This window comes from Syngnathoides biaculeatus, chromosome 16 (genome assembly GCF_019802595.1).
Source record: "Syngnathoides biaculeatus isolate LvHL_M chromosome 16, ASM1980259v1, whole genome shotgun sequence".
Classification (NCBI taxonomy): domain Eukaryota; kingdom Metazoa; phylum Chordata; class Actinopteri; order Syngnathiformes; family Syngnathidae; genus Syngnathoides; species Syngnathoides biaculeatus.
In genome coordinates this window covers 3,052,394-3,078,380 of record NC_084655.1, presented here as the reverse complement: position 1 = coordinate 3,078,380, position 25,987 = coordinate 3,052,394, and the positions used below count along the sequence as shown (strand labels likewise).

Here is a 25,987-nt window from a genome sequence, read left to right as displayed (position 1 = left end):
AAGCTAGGGTAGGTAGGTTGGGATTTTATTATTTTTTTTTTTTTTTTTTTTTTTTTTTTTAAATCAACTATTTTTGAGGAGGTGTTGGCAGCTTCCAGTATGCTTTTTCTTCCATGACAGTCCTGTATCCTGATGTTGGCCGAAAACAGCAGTGCTGCAACATGTGAACAAGCTTCTCTCACGCCAGCCTTGCACTTGCAATGTGCAGCAACAATTTTCCCACTTTGTTTAGCAATCACCCAAGGCCAAAGGGGCTTTTTTCGCAATTCTTGAGAATGGAGAACCTGTAAAGGTAATATTAGAGTTTTTAACATACATTCATGAATACATACATGGCGTTACTTAAATGTCAAATTATAAATTGCAAATGATCATAAAATTACTCATGGCCTCACAAACATTAAATATGTACATGAATTAAATAATTGGATTTGCTAAAAAGTTGTAGTGGGAACGTCAACATTGAACTGAGAAAAGTCACAGTGTAATGAAATACAGATCATATGATATGTAAACACTGACCTTTCCACTGAGTCGGTGGTATCCATTTCTGAGAACAACTCCCACATCACAAACCCAGCCACACACAACCGGATTGTATCCATCCATGCTCTTGTAAGCTTTCAGGTCATCCATGGTATAAACACTTGGAGTGAAGATAAAATAGTTTCCAATGTCAGGGTAAATTACACTAGGATAGTATGTCACATCTGCTGTCCATTACTGTTTGGGTGACTCGTAAGGGTCAACTCCATCAACCAGAGCAAGTTTCTCCTATTGACAGCTGGCAGTGTCAACATATTTACACTTGGCAGAAGGGGCTGCCATGCCTTGCTAGATCATGGAGATCAAATTCCAAGCGAAGAAACAGTGATGAAACTATATAAAAACTTACTACACTTACAGCACTCGAACTTCGCGGGGGGTTGTTTGTCTTCTAATATGGCGAAAAGTTAATGCGCATGCTCAGCAGTGACGTCAGTCACAGCCCTCTATACTATGTAATACTGTACTGTGATTACTATTATGAGCTCCCCTACAACTCCATTGTCAGTCTGAGTGCCACTTTGTGCCTTCTCACCCAATTCCTACCCGCCCCTCTTTCTTACTAGCACCTTTCTTGGCTGCACCTGTCACCAATCAGCCCTTGTTACCACCTGTATTCAAGCCTGCCCGATCCCGGAAAACCTTGCCAGAGTGTTGCCGCTTCAGTAGGGGTACCATGGCTCACGTAAAGTAAGCAACCCAATTCCGTGGCATAACTCTGACCTCGGGGTTTCTCCTTGCCAAGTGGATTCCAGCCACAATTCTGTCAAGCTTGCCGCCTGTCCTTGTCACCATCTGCCCCACGTCACTACCTCCACCACCTACCAGTACACCTCAAGGACCATTCCCATTGCCCTTTCAATAAACTGTTCATTGCGACCTTTCAGCCTCTGTCTCTGCCTGGTCTTGGGTCCAATCTCCCTCCAATCATGACAGTTACATTGTAAACAGGAAAAGGTTATGCGATATCAACTTGTTTCAATTACATTTTATTGGAAAAGGGGTGATACAGATGATAACAGTATTTTCCAATAATCAAAATCAATTAAATCACTGTCATTGTGTTTAGTTGCAGTTATATTAAACAGCAGAGGAGTCTCCCAAGTATTGATTGGTGGAAGCAGTACCACAACATCTAGCCTGCTTTGTCTCAGTGCTGCAAAACAAAAATTACCATTAGAATCCTTCTCATTTGCGAATTGGGTGATGGCAGTAGTTCAATAATGTATTGATCATGTGGCTGACAGTAGCTGCAGACATTCAAATAAAACATACAGTACATGGTGTTTGTGAAAAATCTCAATTCATATAAATAGAATAAAAAGGACAGGGATGGTCGATGAGCTTTTTGTTTCTGTACATGGCATCTGTGTTCCTTATAATAACAATACAGGACTGAATTATAAAAAAAAATTAAAAACGGGAACCTTTCAGAACCCACTGAATTATAATCCTCAAACATAATTACTGCCAAGCACTGGAAATTTGGATCTTTCTCAAATCATACCGTGTAACTACACACTACTGATCTACAGTACATTACCAATAGAAGTCACTTGTATCATCTGTACATTGTGTTGTTTGTAATCAACAGAAAACAGTCACAACAGGTTGTGTTCTGTTTGAAAGCATAAAAACATGAAAATTTATTTATTAATTATTTTCAATTAAATGTTGCCACATACTGTATACTTTACCTTAAATTCCCACATTACCATGGCTCCATCCAGTCCCACACTACTGTACTTCTCCACTTTATCTGTTCCCTTAACAGCACACAATTGCCTACAGGACATAGATGAATGGGGTTGTTGTATAAGGTTGAGATACATAGACAGAAGACCACAACCAACAAGTAACTTTTATATAGATATGTGGATAAAATTGTTGGTACCCCTCTGTTAATGAAAGAAAAAAAAAACACAGTGGTCATATAAATACTGTAAATATAATCTGACAACAACAATAAATACATAAATAAGAATAATGAAAATCAGACATTGCTTTGAAGATGTGGTTCAACAGAATTATTTTCATAAACAAACTCATGAAGCAGGCCTGGACAAAAATGAAGATATCCTTAACTAAAAAATTAGTTGAACATTCCTTTGAGCCAATCATTGCAATCAAATTATTTATGTACCTTTCACTGAGACTTCTACACTTCTAAGCAGGTATTTTGACTTGTTCTAGATTAAATTGCTCCAGTTGCCCAATGTTTTGTTCTTAGCCATTCTTGAGTGTTTTAGCTGTGTATTTTGGGTCATTGTCCTCTTGCAAGACCCATGACCTGCAATTGAGATCAATCTTTTTGACATCGGGCAGCACATTTCTCTCTTGAATAATTTGATAGTCTTGAGATTTTATTGTAGTCTGCACAGAGTGAAGACACCGTGTTCCAAATGTATCAAAGCAGCCCTAGAACATAACAGAGCCTCCTCTACATTTCACCGTGGGGACAGTGTTCTTTCTTCCATCTCAGCCTATCTAGTACATCTTCTTCTTTCACACCCACTGCCCTCATGTCCTCCCTCACAACATTCATCAACCTTTTCTTTGGTCTTCCTCTCGCTCTTTTGCCTGGCAGCTCCATCCTCAACACCCACCCAAAACATCCAACTTTGGTTGTCCCTCAAATGACGTCATTTCTAATCCTATCCAACCTGTTCACTAATCCATACATCATGGCCGGCCTCAGCACTGTTTTATGAACTTTCCCCTTAGTGGAGACTCTTCTGTCACATACATCAGACACCTTCCGGCAACTGTTCCACCCTGCTTGAACCCGTTTCTTTACTTCTTTACCACACTCTCCATTGGTTTCTATTGTTGACCCCAACTATTTGAAGTCATCCACCCTTGCTATCTCTTATCCCTGAAGCTTCACCCCTCCTCCTCCGCCCCTTTTCTCGGCGTACCATCAGTTTTGTTGATGCCGTTTGATGACTTTGTTTTTAAAATAATTCTGTTGAACAGTTTCTGTAATTATGTTGCTTTTGTTATGTTTGACTTTTAGACTTTAATAGAGTCTTACTGTCTCTCCTAATATTGTAATTTTGTGCCCTGTACTCTTTGGACTCCTGCAGCAACACCAATTTGCCTTTAAGGTCATAAAGATATTCTGATTCTGATTCACAGTTCAAAAGCAATGTCGTTTTTTTAATAGTTAATTTTCATTTTTTAAATTCATTTCTTTAGGGTTAGATTGAAGTTATTTCTGTGACCACTGTGTTTTCCTTAATTAACAGAGAGTACTAAAAATTTTATGCACATTTGTACTATATACTGTATACACTTTACACATACACAGAAGAAGATAAACGTGCTGGAAGAATAAATTCAAATCAATATGTTTCATTTTATCCATCCATCCATCCATCCATGCATCCATCCATTTTCTGTACTGCTTATCCTCACCAGGATTGCAGGTGTGTGTGTTTTTTTTTTTTAAATTTAATGTGAGTGGAGTGAGAAACAGCAGTTCCTCTTACGTTATGCTGTTCTGGTGTAGTGTGTCCAGCTCATTGCTGTCATCATCGGTAGCCTTCTTATCCAAGTTACGGAAGTGCTGCATGGCTGACATGCCACTCTTGGAAGACTGCTTAGGAATGTCAAGCTTCTTTACAAATGCCAGAGAGCCGGGTCCCTTATAGCTGAATTGGTAGGGACAACAGTCATGCCCCTAAAAGACATAAAATGGGTGTTATGAATACAATATCACTACACAGCACTGTATCACAGCAATATGATGTTAAATCAGCAATATGGTGTTAAATTAGCAATTACTGTGTTGATAATGTAATGGTATGGGTACTGGTATGGGTACGGTCTGCCATGTGTGGTGTTTGTTGTGTGGACGTAGAGGCAGTTCAGTTAATTCGAGTTCAGTTCAACTGATTGGTACTTGTTCTCCAAATAACACTGGCCTCTTAGGCCCTAGTTACCGTATTAAACTTCACCAGCTTGAACACTGTTACAATTTTCACTAAATTACTTAACTACTGTAACTCATGCTGTTGACTGGTGCCAGGAGTGTGCGAAGTAGATAGAAAGAGTACTTTGAGAAGTTCATGAATGAAGAAAATGGGAGAGAATGTAAAGTAGAAGAGGCCAGCGTGAATGACTGGGAAGTGGCAATGGTTAGTAAGGGAGAAGTTAAAAAGTCACTGAACTGAATGAAAAATGGAAAGACAGTTGGACCCGATGATATACCATTGGAGGTATGGAAGCAATTTGGTGAGGTGGCAGTGGAGTTTTTGACCAACTTATTCAATAGAATACTAGTGGGAGAGAAGATGCCAGAAGAATGGAGGAAAAGTGTGTTAGTCGCCATTTTTAAGGACAAAGGCGATGTTCATAACTGTGGAAACTACAGCGGAATAAACATGATGAGGCACACAATGAAGTTATGGGAAAGAGTAGTGGAAGCTAGACTCAGGACTGAAGTATATGCGAGTAACAGTATGGTTTCATGCCTAGAAAGAGTACCACAGATGCACTATTTGCCTTGAGGATGCTCGTGGAAAAGTACAGAGAAGGTCATAAGGAGCTACATTGTATCTTTGTAGACCTAGAAAAAGCCTATAACAGAGTATCAAGAGAGGAAATATGTTAGAGTAGTTCAGGACATGTATGAGGGCAACAGAACAGCGGTGAGATCTGCTGTAGGAAGAATATAAGGTGGAGGTGGGACTGCATCTGGGTTCTGAGGTGAGCCCCTTCCTGTTTGAGGTAGTAATGGGTAGGCTGACAGATGAGGATAGACTGGAATCCCCTTGGACCATGATGTTCGCAGATGATATTGTGATCTGTAGTGAAAGCAGGGATCAGGCGGAGGAGTAATTAAAAAGATGGAGGTACGCACGAGAAAGGAGAGGAATGAAGATTAGCCGAAGTAAAACAGAATATATGTGCGTGAATGAGAGGGGTGGAGGAGGAAGAGTGAACCTCCAGGGAGAAGAGATAGCGAGGTTGGACGATTTCAAATATTTGGGGTCAACAATACAGCTCAATGGTGAGTGTGGTAAAGCAGTGAAAAAGGTGTCTGGTGTTCTATGTGACAGAAGAGTATTCGCGATGATGAAGGGCAAAGTTTATAAAACAGTGGTGAGGCCGGCCATGATGTAAGGATTAGAGACGGTGGCTCTGAAGAAACAACAGGAAGCAGAACTGGAGGGAGCAGAAATGAAGACGCTGAGGTTCTCGCTTGGTGTGAACAGGTTGGATAGGATTAGAAATGAGCTCATTAGAGGGACAGCCAAAGTTGGATGCTTTGGAGACAAGGTTCGAGAGAGCAACTTCGATGGTTTGGACATGTCCGGAGGCGAGAAAGTGAGTGTATTGGTAGAACGATGCTGAGGATGGAGCTGCCAGGCAAACGAGCGAGAGTAAGACCAAAGAAAAGGTTGATGGATGTTGTGAGGGGGGACATGAGGACAGTGGGTGTTAGAGAGGCGGATGCACGAAATAGGCTCAGATGGAAAAAGATGACACGCTGTGGCGACCCCTAACGGGACAAGCGGAAAGAAAAAGAAGAATATTCCTTGATTTCTTTTAACTATGTATGGATGGTGACATTCAGTGTCCAAAAAGGTGTCAAAAATACTTTTTTTTTATTATTGGTATTCAATGAGGTATTCAACCCATCCATTTCCTGAGCTGCTTATCCTCACAAGGATTGCAGGAGTGCTGGAGCGTATCCCAGCTGTCATCAGGCAGAAGGTGGTGTCATGCTCCTGGCATCCTCCCCAGGCTGGGTGTGGTCAGCCAATTAGTCGACACACACCTGCACCCTGTTTCGGCTGATTACACCCAGTACTTATAGGACACGGGGGACAACTAGTCCTCCGCCAGATCGTTGATTCCCATGCCTCACTCCTGTATAGCTGACCTACAGTCTACCGACCCTCGCCTGTTCCCTGACCATCCTAGTAAGCCTGCCACTTCTGATGCTGCTGCTTTTCCTGACTGACTCGCTGATCATTGACCACAGACCGAATAAAGGCTTTCTGTACTCTACCTGCTTGCCTCTGGAGTCATGCATTTGAGTCCGCCCTCGAGCCCCGGTCGTGACAGAACGATCTGGCCAAAACATGGACCCCGCCAACTCTGAGGCCATCCGCCGTTCGCTGCAAGTCCAGGGCAGACGCCTGGTCGAGCTAGAGGCTGCTCTCCAGGTTACGAATGAATGTCTCCATGAGATCTGTGCCCGGCTGGAGCCGTGGCTAGCATCCCAAGCTAGCGCGGCTGCTACGGCAACGATGGTCATTCCGCCTGTTGCTTCAAGTCCACCCGTTTTGCCTGTTACGGAGCCCTCCCGTGCCGGCATATCTCCGCTCTCCCGACCGGAACGTTTCTCAGGCGACTCAGGCAACGTCAAGCCCTTCCTTGCGCAGTGCGACCTCCATTTTGAACTGCAGGCGTCCGCTTTCCCCACGGACCGCTCCCGGATCGCCTTCGTAATTTCCCACATGACTGGGAGGGCGGAGGCGTGGGCCACTGCAGAGTGGAGTCGCAACTCGGAGATCTGCCGTTCATGGACGACGTTTGTCTGCGCGCTCACCCAAGTATTCCAGTACGCAGCTCCGGAACGCAAGGCGGCGGCCTCTCTCATGACAATTCGGCTAGGCCGTCGCCGCGTGTCAGACTACGCGATCGAATTCCGGATTCGGGCCGCCGAGAGCCGGTGGAATGAGGAGGCTCTCCATGACGCCTTCTACCAGGGACTTTCCCCACAGATCCGTGGTCTCCTCATTGCCGTGGATCTTCCGCCTTCGCTGGAGACCCTCATCGCACTGGCCATCAAGGTGGATCAGAGCTTGGCCGTGCAGGGGCAGATGGACATGACGGAGGAGGAGACGGGGAGGTTCAGCCTGGTCGCTTCCCGGCCGCCCACACTGCTTTCTACATGGGAACCCATGCAAGTGGAGGAGCTCGGCAGCTCAGCGGAGGAGCGCTTACGCCGGCGACGAGAAGGGCGCTGTTTCTACTGCGGTAGTTTTGGACACTTAATCGCCCGGTTCGGCCGAAGCGCTCCGACCTTAAGATCTCTACGCCGGTGAGTGTGCGGTATACTGTCGCTGAGTAAGAGCGGTCGCTTTTGCACCTCACCGTAGGAACGGACTCTCACTCGTGCTTTGTGACCACGTTCATTGACTCCGGTTCAGACGCTAACCTTATTAATCCCCGTGTGGTCGAGCATTGCGTGTGGCAACCTTCCCCACACAGCGTCTTCGTATTGCTTACGCCGCCAACGGCAAGTTCCTCTGGCGGGTTACACACCGCACACAAACCTTACGTATGGACGTTCCGAGCATGAACACAGAGCGCATTAGTTTCCACGTTTTTAACTCTAGCAGCAGTGATATAATCCTGTGGAGCCCGTGGCTCAAGAGACACAACCCCCATATTGACTGGGTAACGGGTCGGATAATGGCTTGGGGTGAGGACTGTCACAAGCAGTGTCTCACTGCTGAGGACGGAGGGATTCAAGTTGCTGAATTGAGTACCACCTCCGAATTAGCCACAGTGCCCTCTTGTTACCATGATTTAAAGGAGGTTTTTTATGAGTCCAAGGCAAAATCTCTGCCGCCACATCGGCCTTATGACTGTGCTATCGAACTCCTCCCGGGTACCTCACCTCCCAGAGGGAAACTGTTTTCTTTGACAGGACCGGAGCACCAAGCAATGAGGGAGTACGTAGAGAAGCCCCTGGCAACCGGACTCATTCGCCCGTCGTCCTCACCAGCCGGTGCAGGGTTTTTTTTTGTTAAAAAGAAGGATTCCACTTTGCGACCCTGCATCGACTACCGAGGATTGAATGCCATCACGGTCAAGAACAGGTACCCCTTGCCCTTAATTGCTACGGCTTTTGAACTCCTCCAAGGAGCCCGGATCTTCACCAAACTGGACTTGCACAGCACATATCATCTGGTGCGGATCCGGGAGGGCGACGAATGGAAGACGCCTTTCAACACTCCTACGGGGCATTACGAGTATCTCATGATGCCCTTCGGGCTGATCAATGCCCCGGGCGTCTTCCAAAACTTCATGAATGACGTACTTCGGGAGCTCCTGAATAAAACTGTATTTGTATACCTTGATGACATTCTTTTCTTTTCAGCAGACCTGACCTCTCACATCCAACAAGTCAGAGAGGTGCTCCGGCATCTGTTGCAGCACCAGGTGTTCGTAAATATGGGCAAGTGTGAGTTCCACCGAGCATCCGTGTCCTTCCTGGGTTTTGTCCTGGCAGAGGGGGATATACATATGGACCCCGGGAAGGTCGATGCGGTGCTGCGGTGGCCTGGCCCCGCCAGCAGGAAGGACGTAGAGAGGTTCTTAGGATTCGCTAATTTCTACAGGAAGTTCATAAGGAACTTCAGCTCTGTGGCCGCTCCTCTGCACGCGCTCACCTCGCCACACAATGTCTTCGAGGGGTCCAGGACCTACCAGGAGGCCCTCAACAGGCTTAAGGCAAGTTTCACCGCCGCGCCCATCCTCATTGTTCCGGACCCAGATCACCAGTTTATGGTGGAGGTTGACACATCTAATTCGGGAATCGGAGCCATCTTGTCGCAGAGGAGTCCCAAGGACGGAAGGATCCACCCGTGTGCGTTCCTGTCTCGGATGCTGAGAGGAACTACGATGTAGGAGATGGAGAACTGCTGGCGGTCAAGACTGCGTTGGAGGAGTGGCAGCACTGGCTGGAGGGCTCGCAAGTGTCGTTCGTGGTCTTCACTGACCACAAGAACCTAGAGTACCTGAATACCGCAAAGCGGTTGAATGCCTGCCAGGCCAGGTGGGCCCTGTTCTTCACCTGCTTCCACTTTTCTCTGTCCTTCCGCCCAGGCTCCAAGAACGGCAAGCCGGACGCACTCTCACGGATCCACGACGGGGAGTGCACGGAATCAGAGGCCGCTCCTATCCTGCCAGAGGCGTGCTTCTTTTCCGGCTTCATCTGGGCGGTTGAGTCGCGGGTGAAGGAGGCCCTGGGAGAGACGCCACCACCCCCGGATTGTCCGTCGGACCGCCTTTTCGTCGTTCCATCTCTGCGGGGAGACGTCGTCAACTGGGCCCATACCAACAAAAAGGTCTGCCACCCGGGTATGGCAAAAACGCATTCAGTGGTCGAACAGAGATTCTGGTGGCCCAACCTCAGCAAAGACGTGAAGGAATTCGTCAATGCCTGCCCGGTGTGTGCGGCTGATAAGACGTCCCGTTTACGACCGGTGGGTGAGTTACGGCCTCTGTCCATCCCTTTCCGCCCGTGGTCACACATCGCGTTGGACTTCGTCGACGGCCTGCCGCCCTCTCAGGGTAACACAGTTGTGCTGTCTGTGGTGGACCGATTCTCCAAGATGGTTCACTTCGTGCCACTTCCGAAGATCCCCCTCAGCCAAGGAGACAGCCCAGCTGTTGTTGGACGAGGTCGTCCGCTACCACGGGTTCCCCCGGGACATCATCTCAGACAGAGGTCCGCAATTCGGCTCCCGTTTCTGGAAGGAATTCTGAACCCTCATCGGCGCTTCGGCCAGTCTAACTTCGGGCCATCATCTGGAGTCTAACGGCCAAACAGAGAGGGTAAATCAGGAATTACAGACCGGACTTCGATGCTTAGCATCTAGGGACCAGAGCACGTGGAGCCAGCACCTCAAATGGGTTGAGTACGCCCACAACTCCCTACCCTCCGCCTCAACAGGTATGGATCCACTCCACGTTGTCCATGGCTATCCTCCCTCTCTGTTTCCCTCATTGGCCGCAGACTCCGCGGTGCCGTCAGCTCTGGCAATGGTACGGCGCTGCAAACGGACCTGGGAGGCAGCCCAGAGGACGCTGCTGTGCATGGGCAATATCTACAAGTCCGCAGCAGACCGCAAGAGGAGAGCCGCACCAGAACTCAGGGTGGGGCAGCGAGTGTGGCTCTCCACTAAGGATCTTCCGCTGCGGATGGAATCCCGCAAACTTGCTCCCAGGTTCGTTGGTCCGTTCCCGATCACCAAAATCATTAACCCGGTCGCTGTATCACTTAGACTACCCAGGTCGATGAGGGTGTACCCTACGTTCCACGTTGGAAGACTACGCCCGGCTCGTCCTTCGCCGCTGGTTCCTCCGGCCATACCCCCCCCCCACCCCGCATGATGAACGGTGTACACACTGCGCCGGTTGCTGTCTTCCTGCCGCAGAGGAAGGGGGTTCCAGTACCGGGTGGATTGGGAGGGATACGGACGGGAGGAGCGCTCTTGGATTCCCTCGCGCTTCATTGAGGACCCCTCCCTCATCGAGGATTTTTACGCGGCCCATCCAGACGCTCCTGGGCCGTTGAGGTATTCAACCTATCCATTTCCTGAGCTGCTTATCCTCACAAGGATCGCAGGAGTGCTGGAGCGTATCCCAGCTGTCATCGGGCAGAAGGTGGTGTCATGCTCCTGGCATCCTCCCCAGGCTGGGTGTGGTCAGCAATTAGTCGACATACACCTGCACCCTGTTTCGGCTGATTACACCCAGTACTTATACATGGGGGACAACTCGTCCTCCGCCAGATTGTTGATTCCCATGCCTCGTTCCTGCACTCCCGTATACCTGACCTACCATGTACCGACCCTCGCTTGTTCCCTGACCATCCTAGTAAGCCTGGCACTTCTGATACTGCTGCTTTTCCTGACTGACTCGCTGATCATTGACCACGGACCAAATAAAGGCTTTCTGTTCTCTACCTGCTTGCCTCTGGAGTCGTGCATTTGGGTCCGCCCTCGAGCCCCGGTCGTGACAGGTGGGGTACACCCTGAACTGCTTACCAGCCAATTGCAGAGCACTTGGAGACAGACAACAGTCACACCTTGGGGCAATTTAGAGTCTCCAATTAATGCATGTTTTGGGGATGTGGGAGGAAACTGGAGTACCTGGAGAAAACCCACACAGGCATGGGGAGAACATGTAAACTCCACACAGGAGGGGGTTGGGATTTTAACCACAGTCCTCAGCAATGTCAGGCCAAGGTATTCAATATTTATACAGTTTTTTCACAATTTATTTTTGAACATTATCAATAAAAGTTTGGAAATAAAACCACACACAAACAGAGCCTCCACCCACATACACAAACATGCGCACGCACGCACACACACACACACACACACACGTTCAAAATCCACTCATGGCAGGTCAGTACTTACTGCGGCAACAATCTCCGTAGGGCTCACATATAGGACACTCAGGAGGGGAAGACTGTCAATGGTCAGTTGTGTTGCCCTGGACAAGCAAAGTGATCAACAAATATATCATGAAACATACACGTTATCTTAATACTTTTGTATTTTCTCCTTTGTATTTCCAACCCTAAATAAAATAATAATAATAATGAGTTACCATTATTATTATTATCCAGCCATCCATTTTCTGAGCTGCTTATCCTCACAAGGGTCACGGGAATGTTAGAACCTAACCCAAGTATCTTCTGGCAGGAGGCGGGGTACACCCTGAATTGGTTGCCAGCCAAATGCAGGGTACATAGAAACAAAAAAAACATTCGCACTCACAGTCATACCAGAGGACAATTTAGAGTCTCCAAATAATGCATGTTTTGGGGATGTGGTAGGAAACTGGAGTACCCAGAGAAAACCCACAAAGGCACTGGGAGAGCATGCAAGCGCCTCAAGGGGGATTTGAATCCCGGTCCTCAGAACTGTGAGGTAGACGCTCTCTAACCAGTCGTGCACCGTGCCACTATTATTATTATTATTATCGTCTATCCATCCATCCATCCATCTTCCATATGCTCACTCTTCCATTATCCTCACTAAGGTCACAGCCGTGCTGGAGCCTAGCACAAATCAAATTCCACTAAAGGCCCAATAGAAGCTATGTGCTAGCCCTGATGTAGTGAACATTTTGTATGCATAACCATAGTGCATATCCATTTAAATGTCAGTGAACTGGTTTACAAATTATTACTCTAAACACATTAGTGCCATCAGGGCGGCATGGTGGTGCAGCTAGAAAGCGTTAGCCTCGGAGTTCTGAGGTCCCAGGATCAATCCCTGACCCACCTGTGAGGAGTTTGCATGTACTCCCCGTGCCTGTTTGGGTTTTCTTTGGGCACTCCATTTTTCCTCCCACATCCTAAAAACATGCAACATTAATTGGACACTCTAAATTGCACCTGGGTGTGATTGTGAGTGTGGCTGTTTCTCTTGATTGGCTGGCAACTAGTTCAGGGTGTACCCTGCCTCCTGTCCGTCGACAGCTAGGATAGGCTCCAGCACTCCTGCGACCCTCATGAGGATAAGCGGCTCAGATAATGGATGGATAGTGCCATCACCTGTACAACTGTTGAATAGCATAGACTTAACAAGGTTAACATTTCTAGTGGAGTTTCAGGAAAATTCCCAAATGTATAGATATTGTATTTCAGTAATACTTACTCATTTCCCAGTGCAGCATCAGCTACAGTGATGCTGCTATTGTGGGCTACCCAGGCCAGTTGGTCTCCACTGGGGGAGAAGGAGACACTGTGCACCCAGCCTCCACAGTCCTTATTCTCAAACATTACCTCCCCAAAAGGCATTTTAGCCCCCCAAGCAGTGGGTCCAGGCTTGTCCTCGATGTCTTTTATGTAGGCTGAGAAAATCCTAAAAATTCAAAGCACAGAGTTAAATTATATTTTAATCTTGTAAATTGGAAATGTTGACTGTTGTCTTAAGATATTTTAATTTAAAAAAAAAATCCCTACATTTTACAGGACATACAGTCAAGAAAATAAGTATTTGATCACCCTACTATATTGCAAGTTCTCCCACTTAGAAATCATTGAGGGCTCTGAAAGCTTCATCGTAAGTGCATGTCCACTGTGAGAGAGATCATCTAAGAAATGGTAATGTATATTTTTTTAATGATTTATTTGTGTGATACAGCTGAAAATAAGTATTTGAACACATGAGAAAACCAATGTTAATATTTGGTGCAGTAGCCTTTGTTTACAATTACAGAGGTCAATCGTTTCCTGAAGCTGTTCACCAGGTTTGCACACACTGCAGGAGGGATTTTGGCCCACTTCTCCACACCGATCTTCTCTAGATCAGACATGTTTCTGGGCTGTCGCTAAGAAACACAGAGTTTCAGCTTCCTCCAAAGATTTTCTATTGGGTTTAGGTTTGGGGACTGGTTAGGCCACCCCAGAACCTTGATATGCTTCTTACGGAGCCACTCCTTGGTTTTGCTGGCTGTGTGCTTCGGGTCATTGTCATGTTGAAAAGACCCAGCCACAACCCATCTTCAATGCTCTGACTGAGGGAAAAAGGTTGTTTCCCAAAACTCACAATACAGGGATGCGGTCATCCGCTCCTTAATATAGTGCAGTCGTTCTGTCCCATGTGCAGAAAAGCACCCCAAAGGATGATGCTACCACCCCCATGCTTCACGGTAGGGATGGTGTTCTTGGGATGGAACTCATCATTCGTCTTTCCACAAATACGGTTAATGGAATTATGACCAAAAAGTTCCATTTTGGTCTCATCTGACCATAAAATTTTCTCCCGTGACTCAATATAGCAAGATGTTCAAATACTTATTTTCTTCACTGTATGTACAGTATGTGCCTGTTTGTATGCATGATAAGTTCATGTTAGATTCATTTGCAATGGTCCAAAAGATTCCATCCTCAAAAGTTGCTAATCCAACAGAGTATGAATTTTTTTGGGCTCAAAATGAAATCATCTTGGCCATGCTGTCCTTGAATTTGCATTTGACGACACAATAGAATATCCACGTTCAAATAACAACACAATCATAATACATGCTCTGAATAAAACTTCTGGTTGTTTTGTAATTAGTGCCCAGAAATTATATATTTCATCATTTTGAAGCTGTTTTATTTGTTTAGTTGGGCATTTACAGTGGAACCTCGATTGAATGGAGCTCAATTTAACAGACAAAAAATAGTTCCCAGTTTAAATCATAATCACCTATTTTATCCACCAGTGGGGTAAGTATTGAAAAACATTTTAAAGCATTTTTTTAAATACTTTGTACAATATCTTACTGGATGGCATGGAAAAGGGGAGAAGGAGACTTGGTGGTAGAATCTTGAAGTACAAGAAGTCATACAAGGAAAGAGGTTATCGAAGAAGAATTGGGACACTGAGAGGACAGAGGAGAGGCGAAAAATACATTGAGATGTGACATAGGGCAACGGTATAGGTAGAAAAGGCTAAACAAATGGCATATGAGGACCTGGACACCAGGTCGGACACTAAATAAGGAGAAAAGAATCCCTACATGTTGGCCAGACAGAGGGATAGAGATGGGAAGGATGTGTAGCAGGTTAGGGTGATTAAGGATAGAGATAGAAATGTGTTGACTGGTGCCAGTAGTATCCTAGATGTTAGAAAGATGGAAAGAATACATTGAGGAGTTGATGAATAAAGAAAATGAGAGAAGAAGGAAGAGTACAAGAGGCAAGTATGGTGGACCAGGAAGTGTCAATTATTAGCGAGGTGGAAGTTAGAAAGGCACTAAAGAGGCTGAAAGTTGGAAAGGACCTGTGGAGGTATGAAAGGATTTCAGAGAGGGTTCTATGGAGTTTTTGACCAACTTGTTCAAAATAATTCTTGCTGGTGAGAAGATGCCTGAAGAATGGAGAAGTGTGCTGAAGCTCATTTTTAAGAACAAGGGTGATGTACAGAGCTATGGGAACTATTGAGGAACAAAGTTGATGAGACACACAATGAAGTTATGGAAAAAAGTAGTGGAGACTGCACTCAAGACAGAAGTATTTACGAGCAACATCATGGTTTTAGAAAGAGTACCGCAGATGCATTATTTGCCTCGAGACTATTCATGGAAAAGCACAAAGAAAGTGTCGGAGAAAACCCACACAGGCACGAGGAGAACACGCAAAATCCACAAAGATCGGCCAAGTATTTGAACCCTGGTCCTCAGAACTGTGAGGCCAACACTCTAACCAGTTGCTCCACCATGCCGCCTCTTTTTCCACAATCCCTCAAAAAAAAAAAGTGAAACACCATTGTCAGATAACTTATAACCCTTTAGTGATCTGTCGCTGTTCTTGCAATATCTTTGTTTCAAAAGTATTCTCTGTCAATTTCATTGTCTGTTGTCATACTAGAGCGGCTACAACTCAAACACATCAAAGACAAATTATTTGCTTTTGACATACTTGGCAATAAAGAGGATTCAGATGCTGTTGGTGACAGAGAGGAGGATGCAGAAGATAGGCTTCCATGTAAAAAGAGGATGCACTGTGGGCACCCCTAAAGAAGACACAGTTGGCACGGATGATGACTGGTTAGCACTCTGCCTCACAGTTCTGAGGACTGGGGTTCAAATTACGTCCCGTCTATGTGGAGTTTGCATATTCTCCCTATGCCTGTGTGGGTTCTCTCTGGGAACTCTGATTTCTTCCCACATCCCAGAAACATGCGTGTTCGGTTGGTTGAAAAGACTAAATTTTCCATGGGTGTGAATTTGATTGTGAATAGCTGTTAGTTTATACGTGCCCTGTGATTGCCTAGATCCCTGTTCAGAATATATCCTACCCCTCACCCTAACATAGCTACATTAGGCTTCAGCACGACTGCGACCCTAGTGAGGAAAAGTAGTTGAGAAAATGGATGGATGTACAGTACTGTACTGTACTGGTGTTTTTAGGCCACAAAATACTGCTTAAATATAATGGACAATCGGATTTAACAGACAAGCTGTCCCCTGTTAGTCCCTTAAACAAGGCTCCAATATAACCAATTGAAGCACTCCTGCACAATTTCATTTGGAATGAAAAATACTGTTACCTGCAGTGGAGATCCGCAGAACCAGCTGCCAAAAGAATGTTATTAGGATGCCAATCCAGGCTCAGAATGGTGGAGCGGATGGGCTTTTTGATGTGCTTACTTAGCCACCTGTTGGTGGGAATGGAAAGAATGTGTTGTCGGTGTGTTTATCAAAAGCGTTATTTAACATTTTGTGCATTTATGAGAGCAATTGGAGGAGGCATTGTTCGTATGTAAAAATTAATTACACAACAGTTATTACCTTGAAGATAAGGAAGCAGTCTAAATATGTGCACTTGGGTATCATAATTAGTGGCATACAAAGGGGGCCAAAAGGGGCGGTAACCCAAGGCATTACTGAGATGGAGGGCATTCCCACCCCGTACCCCTTTGTTGTCAAATTAATTTTGGATGGATAAAACTTGGATCAATACCATTGAACTGCACATCTACCATTTGATTTCATTATTTCATCACTTCGCAGAACCAGAGCTTTGAATGCCATTCGTTGTGATTATGTGCCACAATTGTAAATCTGAAAAATTTTGTCTGGCGGCTGTGTAATATATACAATAATTGTCAAGATCAGTGAGGCCTTCTATTGAATGTAAGCAGTAACATCAAGTTAGTACAAAAGTAGCATGACACTGTTTTGAAAGCACAATGTATTGTGGTCTTTTGTGGGCGGGGGGGATTTTCATCCATTAGAAAATCACTAAAGATCATCTCCAGTGCTCATAAAGTATAAATACTGTAGAAAACTAGGCGTGCATTTTTCCATTTTGCTTTTACCAATCATTTTCCTTCTCAAAATAGCAGACAGAGATGAGTCGAGCTCCACTCCCAAGGGCAAACTTGTTTTCCAGAGGTGACCATTTTACACAGGTTGCCGCACGGTTGATTCGCACGAGGACCAGAGTGGGCTTCCACGAGCCATCTTTTAGAGTCCACACGTAGGCATTGCGGTCAGAAGCACAGGTGACGATGCGATTAGACTCATGTGCCCAGTCAATTCCTGTGAATATGATAATGAGGTTCCATGAAAAAGTAAGTATTAGCTCTTTCTTTGAATACATGTCCTACTGTATGAATACACTGTATTTTCTTTCAGCTCACTTCCATCCATCCATCCATTTTCTTTCTTCCTTTTCACTTATTCTCACAAGGGTTGCGGGAGTGCTGGAACCTATCCCAGCTGTCAATGGGTAGGAGGCACGGTACACCCTGAACTGGTTGCCAGCCAGTTGCAGGGCACATCGAGACAAACAGCCGCACTCACAATCACACCTAGGAGCAATTTACAGTGTCCAATTAATGTTGCATGTTTCTGGGATGTGGAATGAAACCAGAGTGCCCGGAGAAAACCGACGCAGGCACAGGAAGAACATGCAAACTTCACACAGGCAGGCCTGGAATTGAACCCGGGACCTCAGAACTGTGAGGCCAACGCTTTACAGCTGCTCCATCGTGCCGCTTTAAGCTTACTTTATAATTCAAATGCTTCATTCATTATATTGCTTGAGATCTCTGGCGATCTGCACCACTCCCCTATGCCTGTTTACAAGGTGGGTCAGTTGGTTTGGCGCTCCTGTGACCTTCCTCTCCAGACTAAATGATGTAAAGTCATGCGACGCTTTATTGGCCTATACCTGTTTACAAGATGGGTCAGTTGGTTTGGCTCTCATCCTGTGACCTTCCTCTCCAGACTAAATCATGTAACGTCATGCGATCCTTTATTGGTCCCTTTCCGATCTCTAAAATCAGTTGGAGCTCCCACTATGTCTAAAAATCCACCATGCATTACATGTTTCTCTGCTAAAACCTATCACCACTAGCACACTTATCCCTCTAGCCAACCCTCTCTGCCCCCCATGTACTGGTAATTGACAATTATCCTGCCTTCACGGTGTCACACATCCTGGATGTGAGCCCAAGTGTTGGGATTTCTAATTCCTTGTGGACTGGGAAGGATGTGGTTCATAGGAACACTCCTTGATCTCTCATAAGGCTGATCCAGGAATCCAGTGGCAGATTATTGATGCTCATTTGTGGTACACAGACCAACTCTCACTATTCCTTATCGTATGTTCTTTTCACTACTTTGCTACCTGCATTGTACCAAACGTGTTGTCCTCCTCTATCCATAGAGCTCTTTCCGTGTCTTCCGCTTCGTTTGCCATTCCTGCCATGCCATCGAACCTCTTCCATCTGTCAATGCTCCCGCGACATGCACCTTCCTATTCCAACGGACTATCATCCCTCTTCAGATATCCTAACCAACCCCCTCCCCCTATCCCACCCTCAAGAGCTATAATCTTACATTCTCAAGCATGACAATGGCTTACTAGTCTCTTTCTTTTACACTTCAGCCATCCCACCTCAAAAAGTAATTATTATTGCTTGCTATTATTTGCTTTTTTACACTGTTGCTTTCAGTCCTTCAAGACATATTTCTGGAACACCCTTCTCGTCCCAATAAGGGAAAGTTTCTATCACCGTCTTTCAATGCAAACTAAAAAAAAAAAAAAGAAAAAAAGACTGGACAAACCAAACCTGAAAACACTGATAACACACACTTTTTTTGTTACTTTTGTATTTAACACCCTGTTGTTAACAACAACACTGATCATGGGGTTGTGTACTTACTTTTGTTACTTTTGATATTGTCAACATACTTCTTGTTTTTTTGTTTTTGATGGCCTTGGAGAAAATCTGACACTTATTATAATCATGTAATCATGTTTTATATACATGTATTTTATTAAAGTCTACGGTCTCATCCAAATAAATAAATAATGAAAAAATAATTGATTAAATTTGAAACATTATGTTGTTGGGTGGTGGTGTGGTGGTTATTCCATTTGGCTCACAGTTTTGAGGTTCTGAATTTCCTTTGACGCATATGCATATATTCACTGTGCTTATGTGGGTTTTCTCTGATTACACCAGCTTCCTCCCACATTACCAAGCCATTCATGTCAGGTTATTTGAAGACTAATAAATTGCCAATAGGTGTCAATGCGAATGGTCTTTTGCCGTCAACATGTGCCCTGTAATTAAGTGGCGACCAGTCCAGGAATAAAAGTCAGCGAGAGGAGGCTTCAGGTCACCCAAGATATTTATGAGAAGATGTCGAAAATGTGTTTCATTCTTGTGGAGCACTAGTGTATTTTTACGTGCACCATTTATTTTACTTGCTTATTCCAAACTGGTTTACGATCAAAAAATGGTTTAATGGAGGTGGCATCCAATTGTGCAATTATGACACATTATTGCTGTCATTCAATCACGTGTGCAGACATCAATGCTGGAGATGGGTAGGGTGTGGCAATATATGCCACACTGTATTGCGCATTAGTTTTTTTACACGTTTCACACCCTTTCCACAAAAAAATGCAATGCACTTGAGGGAGGTAATGAATGACAAATACAAGAAAAAAAAAACATTGCTAAATGTGCATTTGAAAGTGAAACCACCCTTCCCCCAGGCACTCTCGATACAAGCTTCTGTACCTGTGATACGCCCACTGTGTTCAGTAAGCTCATGGATCTTGATCCAGTCTCTGGCTTTCTTTTCATAAATGTTCACCACATTGTTGTTGGGACTCACTGCAATTTCTGTATAGAAGCAAATATTCACATTTTTGCATTGTATTGATTTTCAAATGTTTTAATGGCAGCAGTCCATCGTTTTATGCAACAAAGCAGGGTGGATTATATTCAGAATTCTTATCTTGTCACCAAATGAGATAATCTGATTTTATATTTATTCACATTACAAAGATTTGACTGTATATTTAACATAATCTCTTTCCAAAATTATGGTTTTCTCATCTTGAAACAAGTACCGGTAGGTATTTGTTGTTTCTTATGAGCTATCTCTCACATACAGTATAATTGAATCTATCTATCCCCTACCCTACCCTACCCTACCCTGCCCTACCTACCTACCTATCTATCTTTAATAGCTGAGCAGAATTTGAACAACCCATTTGACATAAGTGACAACAAGTGTTTTATAAGGAGTGGTTATAGGAGTGGTATAGTCAGTTATTTTTTTGTCTTTTGTCACTGTAAAGCATCTTAAGTGTGCAATATAGGACAAAACAATCCACTCAACAATGCTCCACACTCCACAGTATCTAAAGCTGTCTTTCCATCAATGAGTCTCTTTACTCCATTTGCTTTTTTGCCAATCGGATTCCTTGTGGTTACACTGGCAGCATTAATAGAATTACAGGCTACAGAAAATGCATTTCCAAGGCTCAGCGTATATGGTATGTAGGACCGCCAGGGTTTTAAGTTTAAATAAATACAGTAAACTATCACAAATTTGCAAATCCACCAAGATTTACTTTATGTACTGTATTTATCCGATGGAATGGAATGACAGAGTTTCACCTACGTGTCCTGTCTTTATTCCAGGTGTGGCAAGACAGTGGCTCTAGACCAAAAGTATACCGTGACATGTTTTAACAGAGATGGGAGCTGCTTTGGAATGTGGGTGGCAGTCCAGATGGTCGCCTGGGACTGAGATCAGGGAGGAGCACAAGGAGACACATTATTATTAAAGAGACACGAATGAAATAACATCCAATAAAAGTAATTGTATCAATATCTTTTAGCACACTTACTGAGCACCACATTTTGTGCTTTATGGTCAGACTTGCCTGTCTTCTTCTGAGAATAATTGTTTGGGAAAATAATACACACCTTACGAGGAGTGGTTCATACTGTACAAACAGGAGTTTACTTTGCCTAAGCAATTTAAACAACCTCATCCTTATTAGAACAAGAAAAGTTGAATTGTTTGTAATCCCTCTCCTTTGCTTCTTAGTCAAAATGTTACTTCATATGATGTATTCATGTTCACCCAATCTCAACCAGGTTGAGGCAGCAATAATAATAGGGACAAGTTTTTTGGGGTTTTTACAGATTAAATACCAGAAAATAAATGAGCTGAGTAGATGTGATTAATCAATGCAATGACTTACCTTTGAGTAGTTTGGATGAGTGATACTGTAGTTAGAACCTATATATTCGTGGACTCTGGGCAGTCGACACGAATCGAGGTGTGCAGTCAGACTACAAGGAAGTGGTTTCCTTTTTATTGGAGGTAGTGAAAGAAAAGTGGGTGTGTCTGAGTGTCAGTGTTGAGTTTGCATTTGGATAGATGGAACAATATACAGTATACTCCTACTACTGATGTAACCATCATTTCATGAATGTGTGTGTGTGCGTGTAGAGCAGGGGACAATGTTAGCTAACTAGTAGATGAATGTCTTTCCATCTGATATTATACTCATTTATAATGGCATCCATCCATTTTTCTCAAACCACATTTTCTCATTGGGTCATTGGAGTCAATCTATTCATTTGAGCTAGAGGAGGGGTAACCCTTGACTGGTTGCCTGCCTATTACAAGCCAAATAAAGACAAAAAAGACCCCAATTTGGAATATTAGTTCACAAAGAATTTAAACATCAAACATCAGAACTTTGGCCTAGATGTGATAATCAGTAATTGTTCTTCCCAAAATAAATACCAGCAATCCATTTTTGATCCATTTCCAGTTAACCTAATTTGGGAAGTGGGTAAACCGTAGACCAGCCAGGGGTCACCAACCTTTTGGAGGCTGATGGCTACTTTGTGAGCACCGATCGTATGACCTGTTTGCAGCAAACTTTGAAAATAAAACTCTTTATACATATTCAAATATATAAATACTTTATACTATACGACATTATATTAAAAATTTAAGACAGGTCATATTAAAAATTTGCAGCACAAATAATAATATCCATCCATCATTTTCTTTTGCCTCTTATCCTCACGAGGGTCGCGCGGAGTACTGGAGCCTATCTCAGCTGTCAACGGGGAGGAGGCGGGGACACCCTGAACTGGTTGCCAGCCAGTCGCAGCAAATAATAATAACAATAGTAATAATCATCACAATTTGTGACCTGTGCTATTTTTAGAACATGTCTTGCAACCATACGCCCGCGGCCACCCATGTCGATCGCGAGAGGCTGGATGCTTGAGAAGTAGATCTTGGGGTAAAAATAAATCTGGGGCAACCCTGGTTTATACCGTGGATGACTTGAAAGCTTACAAGATACATACAATCACGTTGTGTGTGGCTGGGTTCGCAATGTGGGAGTTGTTGTCAGAAATGGATACCACCGAGTCAGTGGAAAGGTCAGTCTTAACGTTTCATATGATCTATATTTCATTACACTATGACTTTTCTCAGTTCAATGTAGAGGTTCCCACTATAGCTTTTTAGCAAATCCAATTATTTAATTCATGTAAATTTAAATGTATGTAATGTTTGTGAGACCAGGAGTAATTTAATGATCATTTACAACTGTGACAGTTAAGTAACACCATGCAGGAAATAGTATAATTAATTTATTTTTGTTGTTTCTGTCTCTTTGTACTACATATATTTTCAAAATCATAATATTTGAAACAGACACATTTTTTCAATAAAATGTAAATTTCTCTAGCCTACATTCTTTTGTGAAATTTTCATTTGCAACAATCATGATAGGTGAAAATATTCAGTAATTAAATGTGCATGGTACTTAATACATGCATGTATGTTAAAAACTCCAATATTATCTTGACAGGTTCTCCATTCCCAAGCATTGCCAGAAAAGCCACTTTGGCCTTGGGTGATTGCTAAACAAAGTGGGAAAATTGTTGCTGCTCATTGCAACTGGAAGACTGGCCTGGGAGAAGCTTGCTCACATGTTGCAGTCCTGCTGTTTTGCGTTGAAGCCAACATCAGGATACGGGACTCAGAGACTGTCACACAAGAGAAAGCATATGACAAAATTTTTAAAAAATCCCAACCTACCAAACTTAGTTTTCTTAGTCTGTGTTACCGGAAACACAACATTATTTTTTTGGGGCCTTATCACAATGTTTTAACCATATAAATGTGCTGTACCCAATGTTCTGTAAGTGCAAAAACAAACAAACCAATTGTACCACAAAATTGCATTGTGTCATTCTCCATCTAACATGTCAGGCTATTCTGAACCCTAAAAACTGTTTAGTTCTACTTGTAACATTTACCCACTGTATTTGAAAAAAAAAAAAAACCTGTGTGTATACAATGAAGAAAATAAGTATTTGAATATTGCATATTGCAAGTTCTCACACTTAGAAATCATGGGGGGTTCTGAAATTTTCATCGTAGGTGCATGTCCACTGTGAGAAAGATAATCTTAAAAGAAAAATCCAAAAATCACAAAGTATGATTTTTTTTAATGATTTATTTGTGGGATACAGCTGCAAATAAGTATTTGAACACCTGAGAAAACCAATGTTAATATTTGGTACAGTAGCCTTTGTTTGCAATTACAGAGGTCAAATGTTTCCTGTAGTTGTTCACCAGGTTTGCACACACTGCAGGAGGGATTTTGGCCCACTCCTCCACACAGATCTTCTGTAGATCAGACAGGTTTCTGAACTGAACATGGAGTTTCAGCTCCCTCCAAAGATTTTCTATTGGGTTTAGGTCTGGAGAGTGGCTGGGCCACACCAGAACCTTGATATGCTTCTTACGGAGCAACTCCTTGGTTTTCCTGGCTGTGTGCTTTGGGTCATTGTCATGTTGAAAGACCTAGCCCCGACCCATCTTCAATGCTCTGACTGAGGGAAAGAGGTTGTTCCCCAAAATCTCACAATACATGGCCAGGGTCATCCTCTCCTTAATACAGTGCAGCCATCCTGTCTCATCTGGAGAAAAACACCCGCAAAGCATGATGCTACCACCCACATGCTTCACAGTAGGGATTGTGTTTTTGGGATGGAACTCATCATTCATCTTCCTCCAAACACTTTATTTATGACCAAAAAGTTCAATTTTGGTCTCATCTGACTACGCTGTATCATCCAAATGGTCATTGGCAAACTTAAGACGGGCCTTGACATGTGCTGGTTTCACCAGGGGAACCTGCCATGTCATGCATGATTTCAAACCATGATGTTTTGGTGTATTACCAACAGTCACCTTGGAAACGGTGGTCCCAGCTCTTTTCAGGTCACTGACCAAGTCCTGTCGTGTAGTCCCAGACTCATTCCTCACCTTTCTAAGGATTACTGAGAACCCTCGAGATGATATCTTCCATGGAGCTCCACTCCGATTGAGATTGACCGTCATGTTTAACTTCTTCCATTTTCCAATGATTGCTCCACCAGTGGACCTTTTTTCATCAAGCTGCTTGGCAATGTCTCTGTAGCCCTTTCCAGCACTGTGGAGTTGTAAAATTTTGTCTCTGGTGTCTTTGGAGAGCTCTTTGGTGTGCTGCTAACGACCGCACACAGGTGCATCTGATTCAGGATAATACATGGAGTTGAGGTGGATTTTTAAAAGTGGACTAACCCTCTTTGAGGGTCAGAATTCTAGCTGATAGACAGGTGTTCAAATGCTTATTTGCAGCTGTATCACACAAATAAATCGTTAAAAAAAAATCATACACTGTGATGTCTGGATTTTTCTTTTGAGATTATCTCTCTCACAGTGGACATGCACCTACAATAAAAAATTCATACCCCTCCATGATTTCGAAGTGGGACAACTTGCAAGATAGCAGGGTGTTCAAATACTTGTTTCCTTCACTGTAGGTATCCACCTCTCTCCAGTGCTATCATTATGCTTTGCAACAATTACTTTGCAATGGTCTAGAGCAGGGGTGTCCAAACTTTTTGCAAAGAGGGCCAGATTTGGTAAGGTGAAAATGTGTGGGGGCCGACTATTTAGCCTGACATTCTTTGAACCATTAACATTAAATACAAATTAACTTTTTGGGATTTTTTTAATTTAATTACAAATGGCATACTTTTACTTTTACATTTTTTTTTTACATTTAGGTTTTTACCGAAATCACAAACCACAAAAAATTAAGAAAACTATAAAGGATATCTAAGTTCATGTGAAACATTACATATTATTCACTATTATATGCTCACTGTAGGAAAAGTGCTGAAAACAAAACAATGATCACTGCATATTCAAACTGTGATTTTGACCATCACAAAAAAATTAATTAACTGAGATTTAAGAATTTATTCAACTCAGAGGACTTAACAAAGGTCTTGCCTGCACTAATGTGAAGGGTGATACTGGGATCTTGACTGCAGTATGTAGTCCATGTCTGGCTCAAGAGCAGTGGTTTTGATGCGCAAGACGTCACGCAGGTGAGAGTCACTCAGTCACGTCCTCATGCGGCTCTTGTTAATGTTCATAATGGAGAATGTCTTCTCGCACATGTATGTGGAGCCAAACAAGCTCAGCATTTTCTTAGCAAATGTCCGAATTGCTTGGAACCTGCCTTCATCCAGCTGGCGGTAGTAGAAGTTGACAAGAGGGAGCTGTTGGTGCCGACTGCGATGCTCGGCGTCACACTGCAGCTCAATGAGCTCCAGTTGCAGGTGGTCTGGAGCGTCAGTAGGGTCCACGAGAAGAAAGGAGAGGAAAAAAGCGTGATCTCCTTTTCAATAGCTGCAAAGTCCCGAAAGCGCTGCTGAAACTCCTCAACCAGAGATGAGATGTCTGCTGCATACTTTGTCATTTGCGCACTGATATTGATCTGTGGGAAACTGGTCACAATTTCCTGCAGCGACGGGAAATGTGCGGTATTGGG

At 43.8% G+C, this 25,987-nt stretch overlaps 1 protein-coding gene across 2 annotated transcripts; it reads right to left on the bottom strand.

Annotated features, from left to right (window-relative positions):
• Positions 1-2: 2 nt before the first annotated feature.
• zgc:86896 (uncharacterized protein LOC415190 homolog) lies at positions 3-25,614 on the bottom strand. 2 transcript variants are annotated; one of them, XM_061845921.1, is made up of 13 exons: positions 25,444-25,614; positions 23,085-23,141; positions 20,737-20,861; positions 19,845-19,949; positions 17,124-17,346; positions 16,353-16,460; positions 12,969-13,175; positions 11,721-11,796; positions 4,038-4,228; positions 2,244-2,331; positions 896-1,702; positions 523-646; positions 3-284 (listed from the first exon to the last, which is right to left on the bottom strand). In XM_061845921.1, the coding sequence occupies exons 3-11, from the start codon at positions 20,798-20,800 to the stop codon at positions 1,697-1,699; spliced, it is 1,068 nt and encodes a 355-aa protein (XP_061701905.1). In that variant the 5' UTR covers positions 20,801-20,861; positions 23,085-23,141; positions 25,444-25,614; the 3' UTR covers positions 3-284; positions 523-646; positions 896-1,696. The 2 variants fall into 2 exon arrangements, with proteins under 2 accessions (XP_061701905.1, XP_061701904.1); XM_061845920.1 differs by lacking the exons at positions 23,085-23,141; positions 25,444-25,614 and adding an exon at positions 21,326-21,414 and having other exon boundaries at positions 4-284; positions 905-1,702.
• Positions 25,615-25,987: the final 373 nt, after the last annotated feature.

Bases quoted from the DNA above. Each gene is read 5' to 3' on its own strand.
- zgc:86896 (XM_061845921.1), bottom strand. From the start codon at position 20,800: ATGTCACGGTATACTTTTGGTCTAGAGCCACTGTCTTGCCACACCTGG. The intron at 17,347-19,844 runs GTACAGAAGCTT...TCATATTCACAG, and splicing joins ACACAGTGGGCGTATCACAG to GAATTGACTGGGCACATGAG. The intron at 2,332-4,037 runs GTAAGAGGAACT...TATGTCCTGTAG, and splicing joins CTACACCAGAACAGCATAAC to GCAATTGTGTGCTGTTAAGG.